Source organism: Protopterus annectens, chromosome 1.part1 (genome assembly GCF_019279795.1).
Source record: "Protopterus annectens isolate FY-2018-M chromosome 1.part1, PAN1.0, whole genome shotgun sequence".
NCBI classification, from domain to species: domain Eukaryota; kingdom Metazoa; phylum Chordata; order Ceratodontiformes; family Protopteridae; genus Protopterus; species Protopterus annectens.
The window spans coordinates 1,474,687,288-1,474,701,118 of record NC_056726.1 but is presented as its reverse complement, the minus strand read 5'-3'; the positions used below and the strand labels follow the sequence as shown (position 1 = coordinate 1,474,701,118).

Sequence of the window (13,831 nt, the reverse complement as noted above, 5' to 3'; positions counted from 1 at the left end):
ATAATTCAAAGTGGAAAGGGATGATGATGAAACAGTGGGGCGACTGAAGAAAAAAGTAGAGACTGAGATTTTGGATGCAGATCCTTAAGGAGAATAACAATAACCATATACATATTATATTCCTAAAGTTGCAGAAAGTATTCAAAGAACTAAACCAACATGGAAATGGAGAAAGGAGATTCTGATGATAGGGATGCCTGCAATTAGGGATACAGACAATAGGCAAGTGGGGGCTGGAATTTATTGGAGAAAACTGGCAAAGGAACCAAGGTACTGGGAGCAAATAATTAGAGATGGAAAGGTAATAGAATGGGAAGAGGCCAAGAATTTATTTGTACTGCAGGCTAGAGATTGTCTTCCCTACCAAGGAATAATATCACAGTATAGGAAAAGAGAAAGAAATAGGGGGATCCTAAGTGAAAGACCAACACTGGTAGAGTTTTTAGAAGAATCTAGAACAGACACTGCTATTAATTATTAGAAAATGTAAAATGTTGCACGATAACTATAAGAATCGATCAGAGGACGTTAGAAAGGATTGGGAAGAGAGACTGGAGACTGGTGTGGCAAACTTGGCTAGGGACATTAGCATTGGTGATGGTATTGATGGTTCAAATCTGGCAGCATCTCCATCTTTAGTGGAGTCCCTCAGGGATCAGTTCTTGGACCACTCCTTTTTGGCATTTACTTCTCAGAAGTCAAGGCCAATGTCATTGGTCTCTGACTGACTAAATTTGCAGCTGATTGCAAATTAGGAACTGTCATTGAATCTCACACTGACACAAATGTTCTCCAGGAGGGGCTGACACAGATAAGCAACTGGTGTCAGAGCCATGGACCAAAATTAAATGCCAAGAAATGTATAATAGTGTCCTTTGGGAAGTCATCCATTCTTGGCAACTATCATATTGACAACAGACCCATTAGAGTTGAACCAGTAGTAGGGAATTAGGGACACACATAGATAGTAATCTAGCCTTTGATCATCATGTGTCTACAGTGGTGAAGAAATCATTCCATGTTGCACAACTTATAAACAAAGGTATGGCATCTAAGTCCAAGGAAGTCATTGTTCCACTGTATTCGGCATTCATCAGGCCTATCATTGTGTACAATGCCCCCTTTGGTGTGTACCTACCCAGGCATATCCAACAATTGGAACATTCACAGAGGTTTCTCACTAAAAGAATACAGGGCATAAGTAATATGTCCTATGCAGACCACCTCAAGGCCTTATCCCTCTATTCTGTTTCCACCTTTGTGCATCGCTTTGCACAAAGGTGGAGTGTCCTCCGATCCAGAAAATTACAGACCCATCAGTCTAACTAGCCTGATCTGCAAGGCCATGGAACGGATTATCATGGACCTAATTAACAAGGACATTGGCAACCTCCAGACACTTGATCCCATGCAGTTTGGTTTTGTCAAGGGGAGGTCATGCCTGTTAAATTTGGTTGACTTCTTTGAGATAGTCACCAAGGCCATAGACGAGGGGAAGATGGTGCACGCCGCCTACATTGACCTGGCCAAGGTTTCGATACTACTCCCCACTCAGATATAATAGATAAACATTCTTAACTAGGCATCAATCCTTATGGTACCAGATGGGTAGCAAACTGGCTCACTGACAGAATCCACCTAGTCAAAATAGGGGAAGCCACCTCAAGTAGACCCATAACAATGGTTTACCCCAGGGATTGGTCTTGGGGCCTCTGCTGTTTGGGATATACTTCTCAGAGGTGCAGGCCACCTCTAGTGGGCTATGGCTGACTAAGTTTGCAGATGATTGCAAGCTGGGTGCTGTCATCAATTCTCCTAGTGATGTGGACATCCTCCAAGAGGGTCTCACCCAAACTGGTGCCAGAAACATGGCATCAATCTGAATGCCAAAAAATGCATCATCATCCCTTTTGGGGAGAATGACGTCCCCACAAGTTATCACATTGATAATAAGGCACTAAGTATGCAATCAGTTATGAGGGACTTGGGCATCCAGGTTGATAGCAAACTGACTTTTGACCATTATATTGCCTCCGTTGTAAATAAGGCTTTCTACATGGCCCACTCATTAGTAACAGTATCTCATCCAGGGACAAGCTGGTCATAACATCCCTGTATTCTTCCCTTATAGGATGGATTATTGAGTACAATGCCCCTTTCAGCATGTACTTCACAAAGCACATGCAGCAGCTAGAGATACCACAGAGGTTCCTCACCCTAGAGAATCCAGGGCATCTACTCTACACAGATAGGCTAAAAACCCTGTCCCTCTACTCAGTCTCCTATAAACTCCTCAGAGGTGACCTCTGTCTGGCATACAAAGCAATCTCAGACTTTTTCCTGGTGGGACTGCTGCATATCTGCAAGTCAAGCTCCACTCGAGTAACCCACATACATGACCTCAACCTGGTCTGTGACATCAATAGGACTTGTTGGTGGGACAGATTTGTGTCCCAGAGACTCCCCCTTTTGTGGAATAGACTCTGTCTCCATGTTAAGCAGAGTACCTCATTAAACCTTTTTAAGTGCAACCTGGATAACTGCATGGGGAGCAGAAAATATACCCCTGGGATTCCCCTTATGTCCCTGCTGGACAGGGGCATCAGGTGCTGACTTGTCAGAACATGGGCTAAATTCTTGGCTAGGCTTTTAAGGGCCTCAGGGTCAATAACCTTGTGACTTCCTATGGTTCTATGAGCCTATAGGCTTTTGAGGTGAGATCTATGCCTGGCATACAGGGCATTGTCAGACCCTACTCTGATGGACCTCCTGCATATGAGCAAAACAAACAACACCTTAATTACCCATTCTAAAGACTTATACCTTGCATGTGATATAAATAGAATCTGCTGGAGAGATAGGTATGTATTCCAGAGACTACCACACCTATGGAACATGCTCCCCATCCATGTGAAGCAGAATTCCTCCCTAATCCAATTCAAGTGCAACTGGGTCATTTGGATGGGAAACCAGAAATTCATCCCTGGTTTGGCACCTATGTCTCTAATGGACACTGGTAACCTGTAAATGATTAATCTCCCAGGCCCATGCTTACACTTTTCAAGAGTATCAGAATTTGTCAGAGATTTGGGATTCATGTCAAGGCTTAAAAAGGCCCTCATGGTTGTTAGCCTAGTAAACAAGTATGACCCTATAAACCTAGGGTTCCTATCACATGATCAAAAATTGTAAACGGCGAATGCTTATTGAGCGAACCCGATTGGGCGAAACATCACACGTATAACACGGAAATTGCCATAGGGAGTACTTTCCCTTTACTTTAATGCAGTGTGATCTCGGAGTAGGAATATTTAAGTAGCGGGGGTGTGGGGGACACAGTACCCCACATGGGGGGTGCAGGGGGGGGTTGCCCCCCTGCCTACAGCGTTTAGGTAAGTGTAGTTTTTTTTTTTTATTTTTTTATTATATTTTCGAAATTTCAAACATTGCTCATATGGTGTCGACCATATGGTGTTCAATGTCTGAAACTTTCAAAAATATAATATAGACCCATGAAGCTATGATTGGATAAGCAATTCACAAAGAAACACGGGGGATATATGTATGCCTCCCAAATATGCAAAAAGTCTAAAAGATAAGATTTAGAATTTTTGCTTGGAAGTGTTTAATGTAGGCATTTTGCACCCCAAGCAGACTCTTTCTTCAGGTAGATAGCAAATATCGGAGGTGTGATGGGGAGGAAATAGGTAATTGGGAGCATATTTTCTGTGAGTGTAATGAGTTGGTTGACTTTAAAAATTCCCTGCAGACTACTCTGTCAGACATATTGGTGAGTAAATTGTCATAACTAAGGAAAGTACTCTCTGAGCTATGATACACACTTGGAATTGCTTCAACATAGTAAGCCCTTGCTAAGTCTAGTTATGGTGGCTGCCAGAAATCAATGACTAGAAGATGAAAATCAGAGTCTAGACTAACTGTACTAGGAATAGACACTATAGTAATAGAGGTAAAACAACTGCAAATGGGATCTTTAGAAAAGGGAAGCAGCAAATTATACAGAAAAAATGGGAACTTTGGTAGCAATACATACAGAAAAACTTTTTGGAGGAGGAACGAGGTTTAAAAGAAGGCAGGATTTAAATGAGCTATGTAATGTTTTACTGACAATTACTGGATATATTATAAGTGATGCATAATTTTTGCAACTAAAAATATGTCAATATGGTTTGTTTTCATTCATATAAATGTGTGATTGCCTATGTTGTAACTGATAATTTAATAAAAGATGTTTTTTGTTTGAAAAAAAGGCTACAAAGTTTGAGTCTCTTACTTTGTGACACAAATCAAGTCACTTAATCAGAAACCTCCACCTAAGTGTGGGTATTTTGCACACGCACACACACACACACACACACACACACACACACACACACACACACACACACACACACACACACACACACACACAAACACACTTATTTCCTGTTCAATGTTATCAACTGTGTAAGAAGCTGCTGCTTAAAAGAAAAGAGACTGAGTTTATGTCACCTGATTCAAAATACCCACATTGCGAACTCTCTAAACAAGGTAAGAAATGTGCTCATGTATGAGTTTATCTAGGAACAACATAAGAAACATGTAATGCATATGAAGAAAGAATTAGCTTGGGGTGAGTTGTTTAGAGGAATTGGGCAATTAGGGGGCATACACTTTCACGTGGGTGAGGAGGCACATGGCCACAAGTGCTGTCCCTGATCTACAGGAGTCTATATGTTAATGTACATATGTGTGTGTGTGTGTGTGTGTGTGTGTGTGTGTGTGTGTGTGTGTGTGTGTGTGTGTGTATGTATGTGTGTGTGTGAGATTCTATATGTTAATGTACATATCTGTAGGAACCTTTATGTGAATGTACATATCTGTAGGTTTGTGTGTGTGTGTGTGTGTGTGTGTGTGTGTGTGTGTGTGTGTGTGTGTGTGTGTGTGTGTGTTTGTGAGTGTCTGTATGTAAAAGTATATCCTTATGGCTGGGTGAGTGCACATGCATGTGTGCCCATATGTGTGTGTGTGTTTGTGTGTGTGTATCTTTATGCCAAAGTATATGCCCATGGTTGGGTGGGTGCTTGTGGGTGTGTATGCCTGTTTGTCTGTGTATGCAAATGCGTGTGTGTGTGTGTGTGTGTGTGCATGCATGAAGTATTTGTATGTGTGTGTATGTGTTTATCTGCATATCTTTGTATTGGGATGAGACAGACAGCATGCATGTGTGACTGTATATGTGTGTATGTGTATGTGTTATTGTGCGAGTATGTGTGTGTGTGTGTGTGTGTGTGTGTGTGTGTGTGTGTGTGTGTGTGTGTGTGTGTGTGTGTGTGTGTGTGTGTGTGTGTGTGTGTGTGTGTGTGTGTGTGTGTGTGTGTGTGTGTGTGTGTGTGTGTATGTGTGTGTGTGTGTGTGTGTGTGTGTGTGTGTGTGTGTGTGTGTGTGTGTGTGTGTGATGTATTGCAATCAGCCTAGGAGATGGTATGTATTGTATAACACACACTGAGCTCCATTTCTGTGTTGCTCACTCTGTACAAATCTGCACTACTTGACTGAGCATGGTGGTTGAAAAGAATCGGCACTCCTAAGCATACCTTTCAGCTGTAGAGATTTTCACAGAATGTCCATATTTTTGCCTCATATTTTTGGTCCATTATTCTTAAAATTGTGTTTTTTTCACAAATGGTGGTGCAGCAGTTAGCGTTGCCGCCTCACAGCAAGAGGTTCTCCGGTTCAATCCTCGGCTGGGGTGTTTCCTGTGCGGAGTCTGCATGTCCTCCCTATGGTCGAGGGGGTTTCCTCCGTGTGCTCCGGTTTCCTCCCACATCCAAAAGACATGCTGTAGGTGGATTGGACACTCTAAATTGGCCCTAAGTGTGAGTGTGTGCATGTGTGTGCCTTCTGTAGAAGGTTGGGCGCCGGGTTGGCAACTCGACACTGTAAAAACTCGACTGCCAATCATGAGCGGACAGGTGATCCTCTGTGATGACTCCTAACCGGGAAAAGCCGAAAGAAGAAGTTGCAAATCATTAAAGATTAAAGTTAGAAAATAGTGACAAATATTTGAGTTTCAAACTTCATACCGTTCATAAAATTCATGCTAATGCAAAACATGTTATTCTATCAACTTTCTAAGTTTAAGAGCAATATTTAAAAAAAATTGTCCCAATTTTTGAGCCTTTGTCCCCCTTTTATTTATGGCTTTGTTCAAATTTCTTACTCTAAGAGGATGATAGGTATGGTCCCAGATGTCAATGTCTTTAACGCTGAACACAAAACATCGACAACATAAATATTAAGATATTATTCTTGAGCAATAACCTGTGCACATGAAAAAATATCCTTAAAAATCATGCTAATTATATATACTAACTCCGAGATAGCACAGTTTTGGGAAAGAGCATATTCCCCAACCCTGGGAATTGTGTAATTTCACATACATTGTGTCAGCTAAACAAATATCAAGTAAAAACAAATTTGATCATATTTGGTCCTATGTGTGTGTACCCCCCCCCCCCCCCCCCCAACTATATATACCAACTCCAGGATTGCACTACAGTGGAGAAAGGGGGTTGGCCAACAACTTCTTTGACCTTGGTAAATTCATCGAATTGCGGAAGTGATTTTCACTGAATTGGGGTCAATGATTGGTGTTTACTGAAATAACATTTTGGCAAACTAATATAGACCCATAAAAACATAAAGTTTTGTTGTTTTCTGAAGTTCGGCTTTCCAAAAAGTCAATCATATGCTCATGGCCATATAAAATTCAACTTTTTGAAAACTTGAGCTTTTGATATATATATATATATATATATATATATATATATATATATATATATATATATATATATATATATATATATATATATATATATATATATATATATATATATATATATATATATATATATATATATATATATATATATATATATATATATATATATATAGATTCCTATTACAAGAACAAAAGTTCACTACTTTGAACTTGTAATAGGAAGCCTCAGTTTTGCGAAAGTTCACTTTAACGAAAGTGAACTTTTGCGTAAGTGCACTTCACCGAAAACACCACACCAGAGTGGAGGACATAAAAAACAAGCTATGTCCTCCACTATGGTGTGATAGTCACGGATCTTAGGGTTAGGGTAAGGGGATAGTTAATAAAGCTATCCCCTTACCCTAACCCATGCCCTAACCCTAAGGTTCGTGACTATCGCACCATAGTGGAGGACATTGCTATGTCCTTCACTGCACTGCAGTCGTCACAGACCTTAGGGTTAGGGCATGGGTCATGGTAAGGGGATAGCCCATAGGGCTATCCCCTTACTATGACCCGTGTCCTAACCCTAAGGTCCATGAGTACTGCACGGAAGTTCAGTACAACACCTGTTCGTTGTACTGAACTTCGCTTAAGTGCACTTTCGATTAAGTGCACTTTCGCTGCAGTGAGCATTCCATGCACTATTTCGAATTAAATATCACTTCACCTAAAACTCATTTCACTGACAAGTAGTACAATAAGGCAAGTCAAAGTTATATGTCCTTTTCCCCACTGTAGTGTGATCCTGGTGTTAGTATATATAGTTAGGGGGTGTGGGGGACATATCCCCCCCATTTATTTTGGTTTTATGTTGTCTGGTTTTGTTTTACATTATTTGGTAAAAGCCAGCCCCCCCTTAATATATATATACTAACACCAGGATCGCACTACAGTGGGGAAAAGGACATATACCTTTGAATTGCCTTAGAGTAGTACTTGTCAGTGAAATGAGTTTTAGGTGAAATGAGTTTTAGGTGAAGTGATACGTACCTATATATATATATATATATATATATATATATATATATATATATATATATATATATATATTTTTTTTTTCCCGGTTAGGGGTCGCCACAGCAGAACTCCGGTCCACTAATGATTGGCAGTAGATTTTTACGTACTGGCTTGCCGGGCCTAACGCACAACCTTCAACGAAGGAACGCCCATTCACGCATGTCTCTACACAGAAGACGCTCTGAGAATCGAACGGGCAACGTCTAACTGTGAGGCGACAACGCTACCGCAGCACCACATGTACACAAAAAAAAAACTTCACAAATATAATTTAAACATGAAAGGCATTCAGTAGAATTACTCAGATTATACTACCTATAAACATTTATTAATAATAATAATAATAATAATAATAATAATAATAATAACCTTTTTTACTAGGCATAGTACAATATCAAATTGACAAAGGCAGTGTGTAACAAATTATGTTAACACAGGTTTACTTCAGTAGAAAGGGATCAGAAGGGAGACCAGTAAACTATTTGATTTTCTGTAGATCCAGTGTCATTTATATGGTTTGTTATAAAGGAACAATATCAGTGTGTGGGACAGGTATTTTGATGGATTTAGAGGACTGGATTAATCAAATTTGGACTACCAGTCAGGTAAGAAGGTCTTTATGACTACATGAAGTGGTCCTTATCTGTAAAGTTGTTATATCTTTGTGGTCACTGTAAGATGCACAGCCATTTGTTTATGTGTGTGTCTTGTTTTGTTTGTGACTCATTACTTGTATGCCAGTTTGTAGACTTGGGTAGCACTGTGCTGGTGTGTTTGTATGTGTATTATTGTTGTGTATTCTGTGCGTTGTGTGTGTTTTGTCATTTGTATTATATTTGTGCATGTCTTGTGCTTTGCATGTGAGTGTTGTATATTGAGTGTGTTCTGGTGTGGTTTCTTGTTACCTTTCCAGTGCTTTTTGTAGGCGTTTCCAGTTTCGGTAATTTGAAGTGGACTCTGTTCCTCCTCCCATGACTTTTGCCTGCTGAATACTTTGGCTTGATCTTGTATCAAGAACGTAGGCCCTTTCATCACTGCCAACAATAGTGCCAAGCAGCCCCTCATCTTCTTTGCATCTCCTTACATTGGGACCAATAAGTGGCTGACTGCTCCGGAATATCATCTGAGGATTCACAAAATTAATATGAAAAAAATGAGCTTCTGTTTATATTTAGAAACCAAACTCCCAGTGCAGCAGAATGGCATTTTTCCCGGGCTAAACTAGAATGCTTACACGTCTTCAAAAATGAAAGTAGGCAGTAAGAAAAGACACATTAAAACATGACAATTTGAACATCTGTTTAGAATGACTATATTATTCGCAATAAGAAATAATTATAATACTGATTGAGTGGAGTACATGCGTTTCAAGTGATTCATTACATTATATCATGCATGTGGATAATATTAAGTTAAGGAGCCTAAGTAAGTAATTCTATATGTCACAAAACGGGTCTACTTTACATAATTGAACATCTAAATGTTTGACTTTCATATGGCCAAGACCATATGATCAAACATTTGAATGTTCGACAATGTGAAAAAAAAATAAACAAAAAAAACTAAAAAGTGCTAGCAGGGGGACAAGCTCCCTGTACCCCCCATGCAGGGGACTGTGCCCCCACACCCCCTGTTATTTAAATATACCAACTACGAGATCGCACTACATTGTGGTAAAGGGAAATCTTCCCGTTCCTCGCTCTATGGAGATCCCCATTCAGACCGTTTGAACTTTTAAAAGTTTGATCATATGGTCTCGGCCATATGAAAGTCGAGCTTTTAAAAGTTCGACCATCTGAAGGGGACTCCAAAAAACATCTCAACAAGATAGACAGAAAACATATGAACAAAAATGTGACTTAAAGTCGACTCAAAAAGAAGTGAAGCAGAGGTATATTGTATACATATCACTACATTCTGTTTTGTTAAAAAAAGAAAGAAAAGTCAGCTTGTGTGACATTTGTACTGCTAGTATTGTACGCCTTAGTCAGATTTGGAAAGGTGATAACTCCTTTATGTGAGTGAATGTGTATATACATATATATATATATATAAAAGTGAAGGGACTAATGCATTCTTCTCGGCTAGGCGCTGTAAGCAGGTGAAACAAATGTTAACTCAGGCAACATACTGCCACATACATTTCCTTCAATACTGTTTTGACAGCCTTGAGAAGAAAGTTACTGCTGTAGTAGAAACATGCCCATTCTTGAGGAAGAAACTTGTCTTGGGTTTTAATTTCTCCAGGTATTTTGGGTTTTTAATACCATGACAGGAATGAACACCATTCCTACATCAGGATATGATTAAAGTTCATAAAATTGGCATTGCTTCAGTCTTTGATATTAGCCAGAAGTGCTCTTCTCAACCACCTACATTGTACCTAAAATTGCAGTTCACATGGGGTTGTATGTACTGGTAACACATACACGCTCATAGGTAAATACTAGGCCATTTTAAGCCTATCCAATCTCTCTTTCAGTGATGAGAATCAAACCCTGTACCTTGTGTCTGTTAGGTAAACACTTTATCCGTTATGAAACCGAGCAGTCATTCACCTGAACTCTTTCAGCAAAATACTACTCCAGAATATGCAACTGTTCACAAATACACCAAAAATAGCTGAAATAAAGGCCAACTCGCCAATAAAAAACAAGAGAGTTTATTAAATACACAGCATTTTAGCACTTTCATCTTCCACCTGAAGGCATCATCAGAGATAAAAACTGTAAGTTGTGTTCAAGATAAAATACTCCTACATGATACTCAATACTCCTCCATGACCAGTCAGAATTCAAATACATTTGTTGAAGCTGATTGTCTCAAGTTACACTGTTAGCTGCCAGAAAGCATAGCTAGTAAAAATGTGCTGTCCATTAAACAGTAATAAATATTTAAGTACATTAAAATACTTAAAAAAAAAACACTTCAAAGAAAAACGTTCCGCTAAGGTTCCACCACAGGGGTTTGGTCTGAAACTTAGCACTGTATTTGTGTCAGATAGTGACCAATATTTGTATGTATGCTTTAAGGTGTGAGTAAACTCTATTTTGTTCTGTTTGTTATTGTGTCTTCAAGGGATCAGGAGGTTCTTGAATTGCATCTGATTATCAGCTACGTCTAGTAGGTTTCCCTTTGAAAAACCTCTAAAGGTTGTAGGGTTTGCAGTCAGTTTGGGTTTAGCCCTCATGGTAAATACCACTTGTTGCTCGTGTTGTGTATATTCAATAAGTCGATGAGGTTGGGTGTTTGTTTAAGTAGTTTATTACACTCAAACATATCAGGATGGAAAACGGTGACATTAAACTTAAATGAACTGACTGACTAGTACACACATGCATGCTTACACCTCAGCTGCTCACTACAAAATGGCATTCTTGCTTGCACATGCTCACTGACTGGAATAACACTTAAAGGAGCATACACAGTCTGATCTACACTGCTCAACAGTGGTCATATTTGACCAATGATGAGGTAACATTGGGTGTAGAGCATAACAGGGCTGTGTTTGTGAGAACCAGATCCAGTACTTTTGAACTTCTAGTTAGAAATTGCACTATCTGATTAAAATGCTTATCCTGATAAACTCTAGGAAGTGTTCTTACTCATACTAGTGTCAGTTTCCTACATTGTAGATAGATAGTTAAGTCCCCAAGAGGAATAGTATGAGGTTCAGTGGAAACGGCTTCTCCTTTAAGCGTGCCTTTTGGGTTGGTGGTGTCTTACAGGGGGTTTTATAGTTGGCTAGACTATAATAAGAGATTTTACTATAGGTTCATAAGCTAACTGCCCTGAAGGGCCTAACTAATAACTTGAGGTCAGAATCAAACCTTCTGCCTTGTGTTTATGAAGTGAAAAGCTTAACCATTGTGGCAAACACATAGTAGCTAGGATGTGGAGGAGCTCAAGGTCATAGCCTTGTCATATAAGTTTTTAAGTGAAAGGAGTTCATTGGAATATGTATACAGTATTCCCCGTACCAAAGTCACCCCTATATTTGTGTCTGAACAAACAGTAGGTAATAAATCCTTGTAGGAAGGCTGTGTTATCTCTGCAATGGAAGAATGTTTCAATGATGATGCAGATATCTATTTATTTATTTATTTACACTTGTTTACTGGGGTAGTGCACTGATCTCAATGAACCATTTGCAGGCACAGCCTCTGTGAATAGGATCACATAAGAAATGAACAAAACATATTTACAGATACAAGAATATTCTATGCTATAAAATATACATATTTACTGATGCAGAAATATGCTACAACATTTAGTTGAAGAACCAGTTAACAATGTCATAGCATGGATAGAAAAATGGAATTATGCTTAGCAGAGCTTTATGGATAAGATGAAGCCATGATGACTGAGATGACTTATGCTATAGGGATAGCAGCATATCATTATATAGAGAAATATGAAGGCATTAGAAGAGGCAAATTACAATACCTGCAGGAAAGGATGTCATGGGGAAAAGACAGACAGATGGAGGCAAAGGCATACTGAGAGAAGAGAAGTAGAAAGGAGAAGATACGTTGTTAGAGATACAAACAGAAGAGGAAGATAGGGTGAATTAGGGGTAGTAAGTGAGGGGGTGACAAGATGAGATAAGGGAGGATGAAACAGGGATGAAGGGGTGTGAGTGAGGGGTGTGATATTAATATTTCCTAAAGTAAGAAAGGCTTGTAAGGAGTGCAGTTTTTTATTTAGGCTCCTAGCATTAAACAGTGCTACTTTTATACAGTCCTGATTTTGTCTGAGTAGCTTAGTAGATGGAGAAGAACTGACATTGCCTATGAAAAGCATTGTAGAGCATGAGAAAGTTTTGACCACTATATAAAAGCTTCAAGAGGAGAGATGCAGGTCATCTCTTGCAAAATAGGTAGAACGTAGGTAGAAAAATTATTTTCTTCTAGGGTGACATACAATGGACACACCTGAAATGAGACCAATAACTACGTCAATTGTTGAAGTAATTAATCTTTTGTTTATACCGTGGCATCGTTTTTCGACATGGTAAGATGATGTCCATGACTAGCATTATGCCAGCCTTCGACACATATTTGGAGACCTCCATCATGTACCGTGGCATCATTTTTCGACATGGTAGGATGGTGTCCATGTCTAGTGTTATGCCAGCCTTGGACACATATTTAGAGACCTTCATCATGTACCGTGTCATCATTTTTCGACATGATAAGATGGTGTCCATGACTAGCGTTATGCCAGCCTTGGAAACATATTTGGAGAACCCCATCATGTTGCTCTTCACATAATCCAAGCATGCATGCCTTAAATTATTCCCTCCTATGTACACAACAGCTATTGCTATATGTGTTCTTGGGATGAAGGTTCTGACCTGTTAAATCCTGGGACCTAGGACACAGCTCACTGTCAACATGTTGAGTGGCACATATGTGTTCCTCACTCTGGAGTCAACCTAAGTCTGAGTTGTCAGACAGTCTGTATAAAATGAACACAAAAACTCTGATCTTGCAAAATAATGCTAGTTAAAGTAAATAAAAAATGTATACAAACATCACAGATTTAATATGTAGAGTAGAAGGGAGGACTGGGAGAATTAACAAAAAGTAGACTTATTGGATATATTATCAAAAAATAAATAAATTAATACACCAATTGAGACTAGTTTGGTAAAGAGTCTTAGTGATCTGAGTACTTTGGTTTCCTTTATGGAGTTGGCAGCCTCAATTAGTGGATTAATTTGTTTATTTTCTTTTGTGCTTTGTTTTTTGGTTTTCATTATCCACCTACATCACTTCAGTGTTTTTGAGGTTTGGATTACTTATTGGACATATTATCAAGCACAAAAGCATTTAAATGTCATTCCATATATGCAGCATATGGGAGAAACAATGGGCAAATACTGTGTGTGATTTAATAATATTAAGTGAAAATATTAGAGGTGAAAGAAACACATAGGATTTAGTAATAGTAGTACAGAGTTCATTTCAATCTAAAGATAAACAA

General features: G+C 39.0%; 1 protein-coding gene across 5 annotated transcripts in view; it reads right to left on the bottom strand.

Moving 5' to 3' along the window:
• The window catches only part of LOC122810968 (myotubularin-related protein 9-like), a 557,891-nt gene that overhangs the window by 294,710 nt on the left and 249,350 nt on the right, over positions 1-13,831 (bottom strand). For all 5 annotated transcript variants that reach the window (XM_044082497.1, XM_044082502.1, XM_044082503.1 and 2 more), the window contains one exon: positions 8,749-8,966. In XM_044082497.1, coding sequence (XP_043938432.1) covers positions 8,749-8,966 — 218 coding nt within the window. The remainder of the gene's footprint in view (positions 1-8,748; positions 8,967-13,831) is intronic.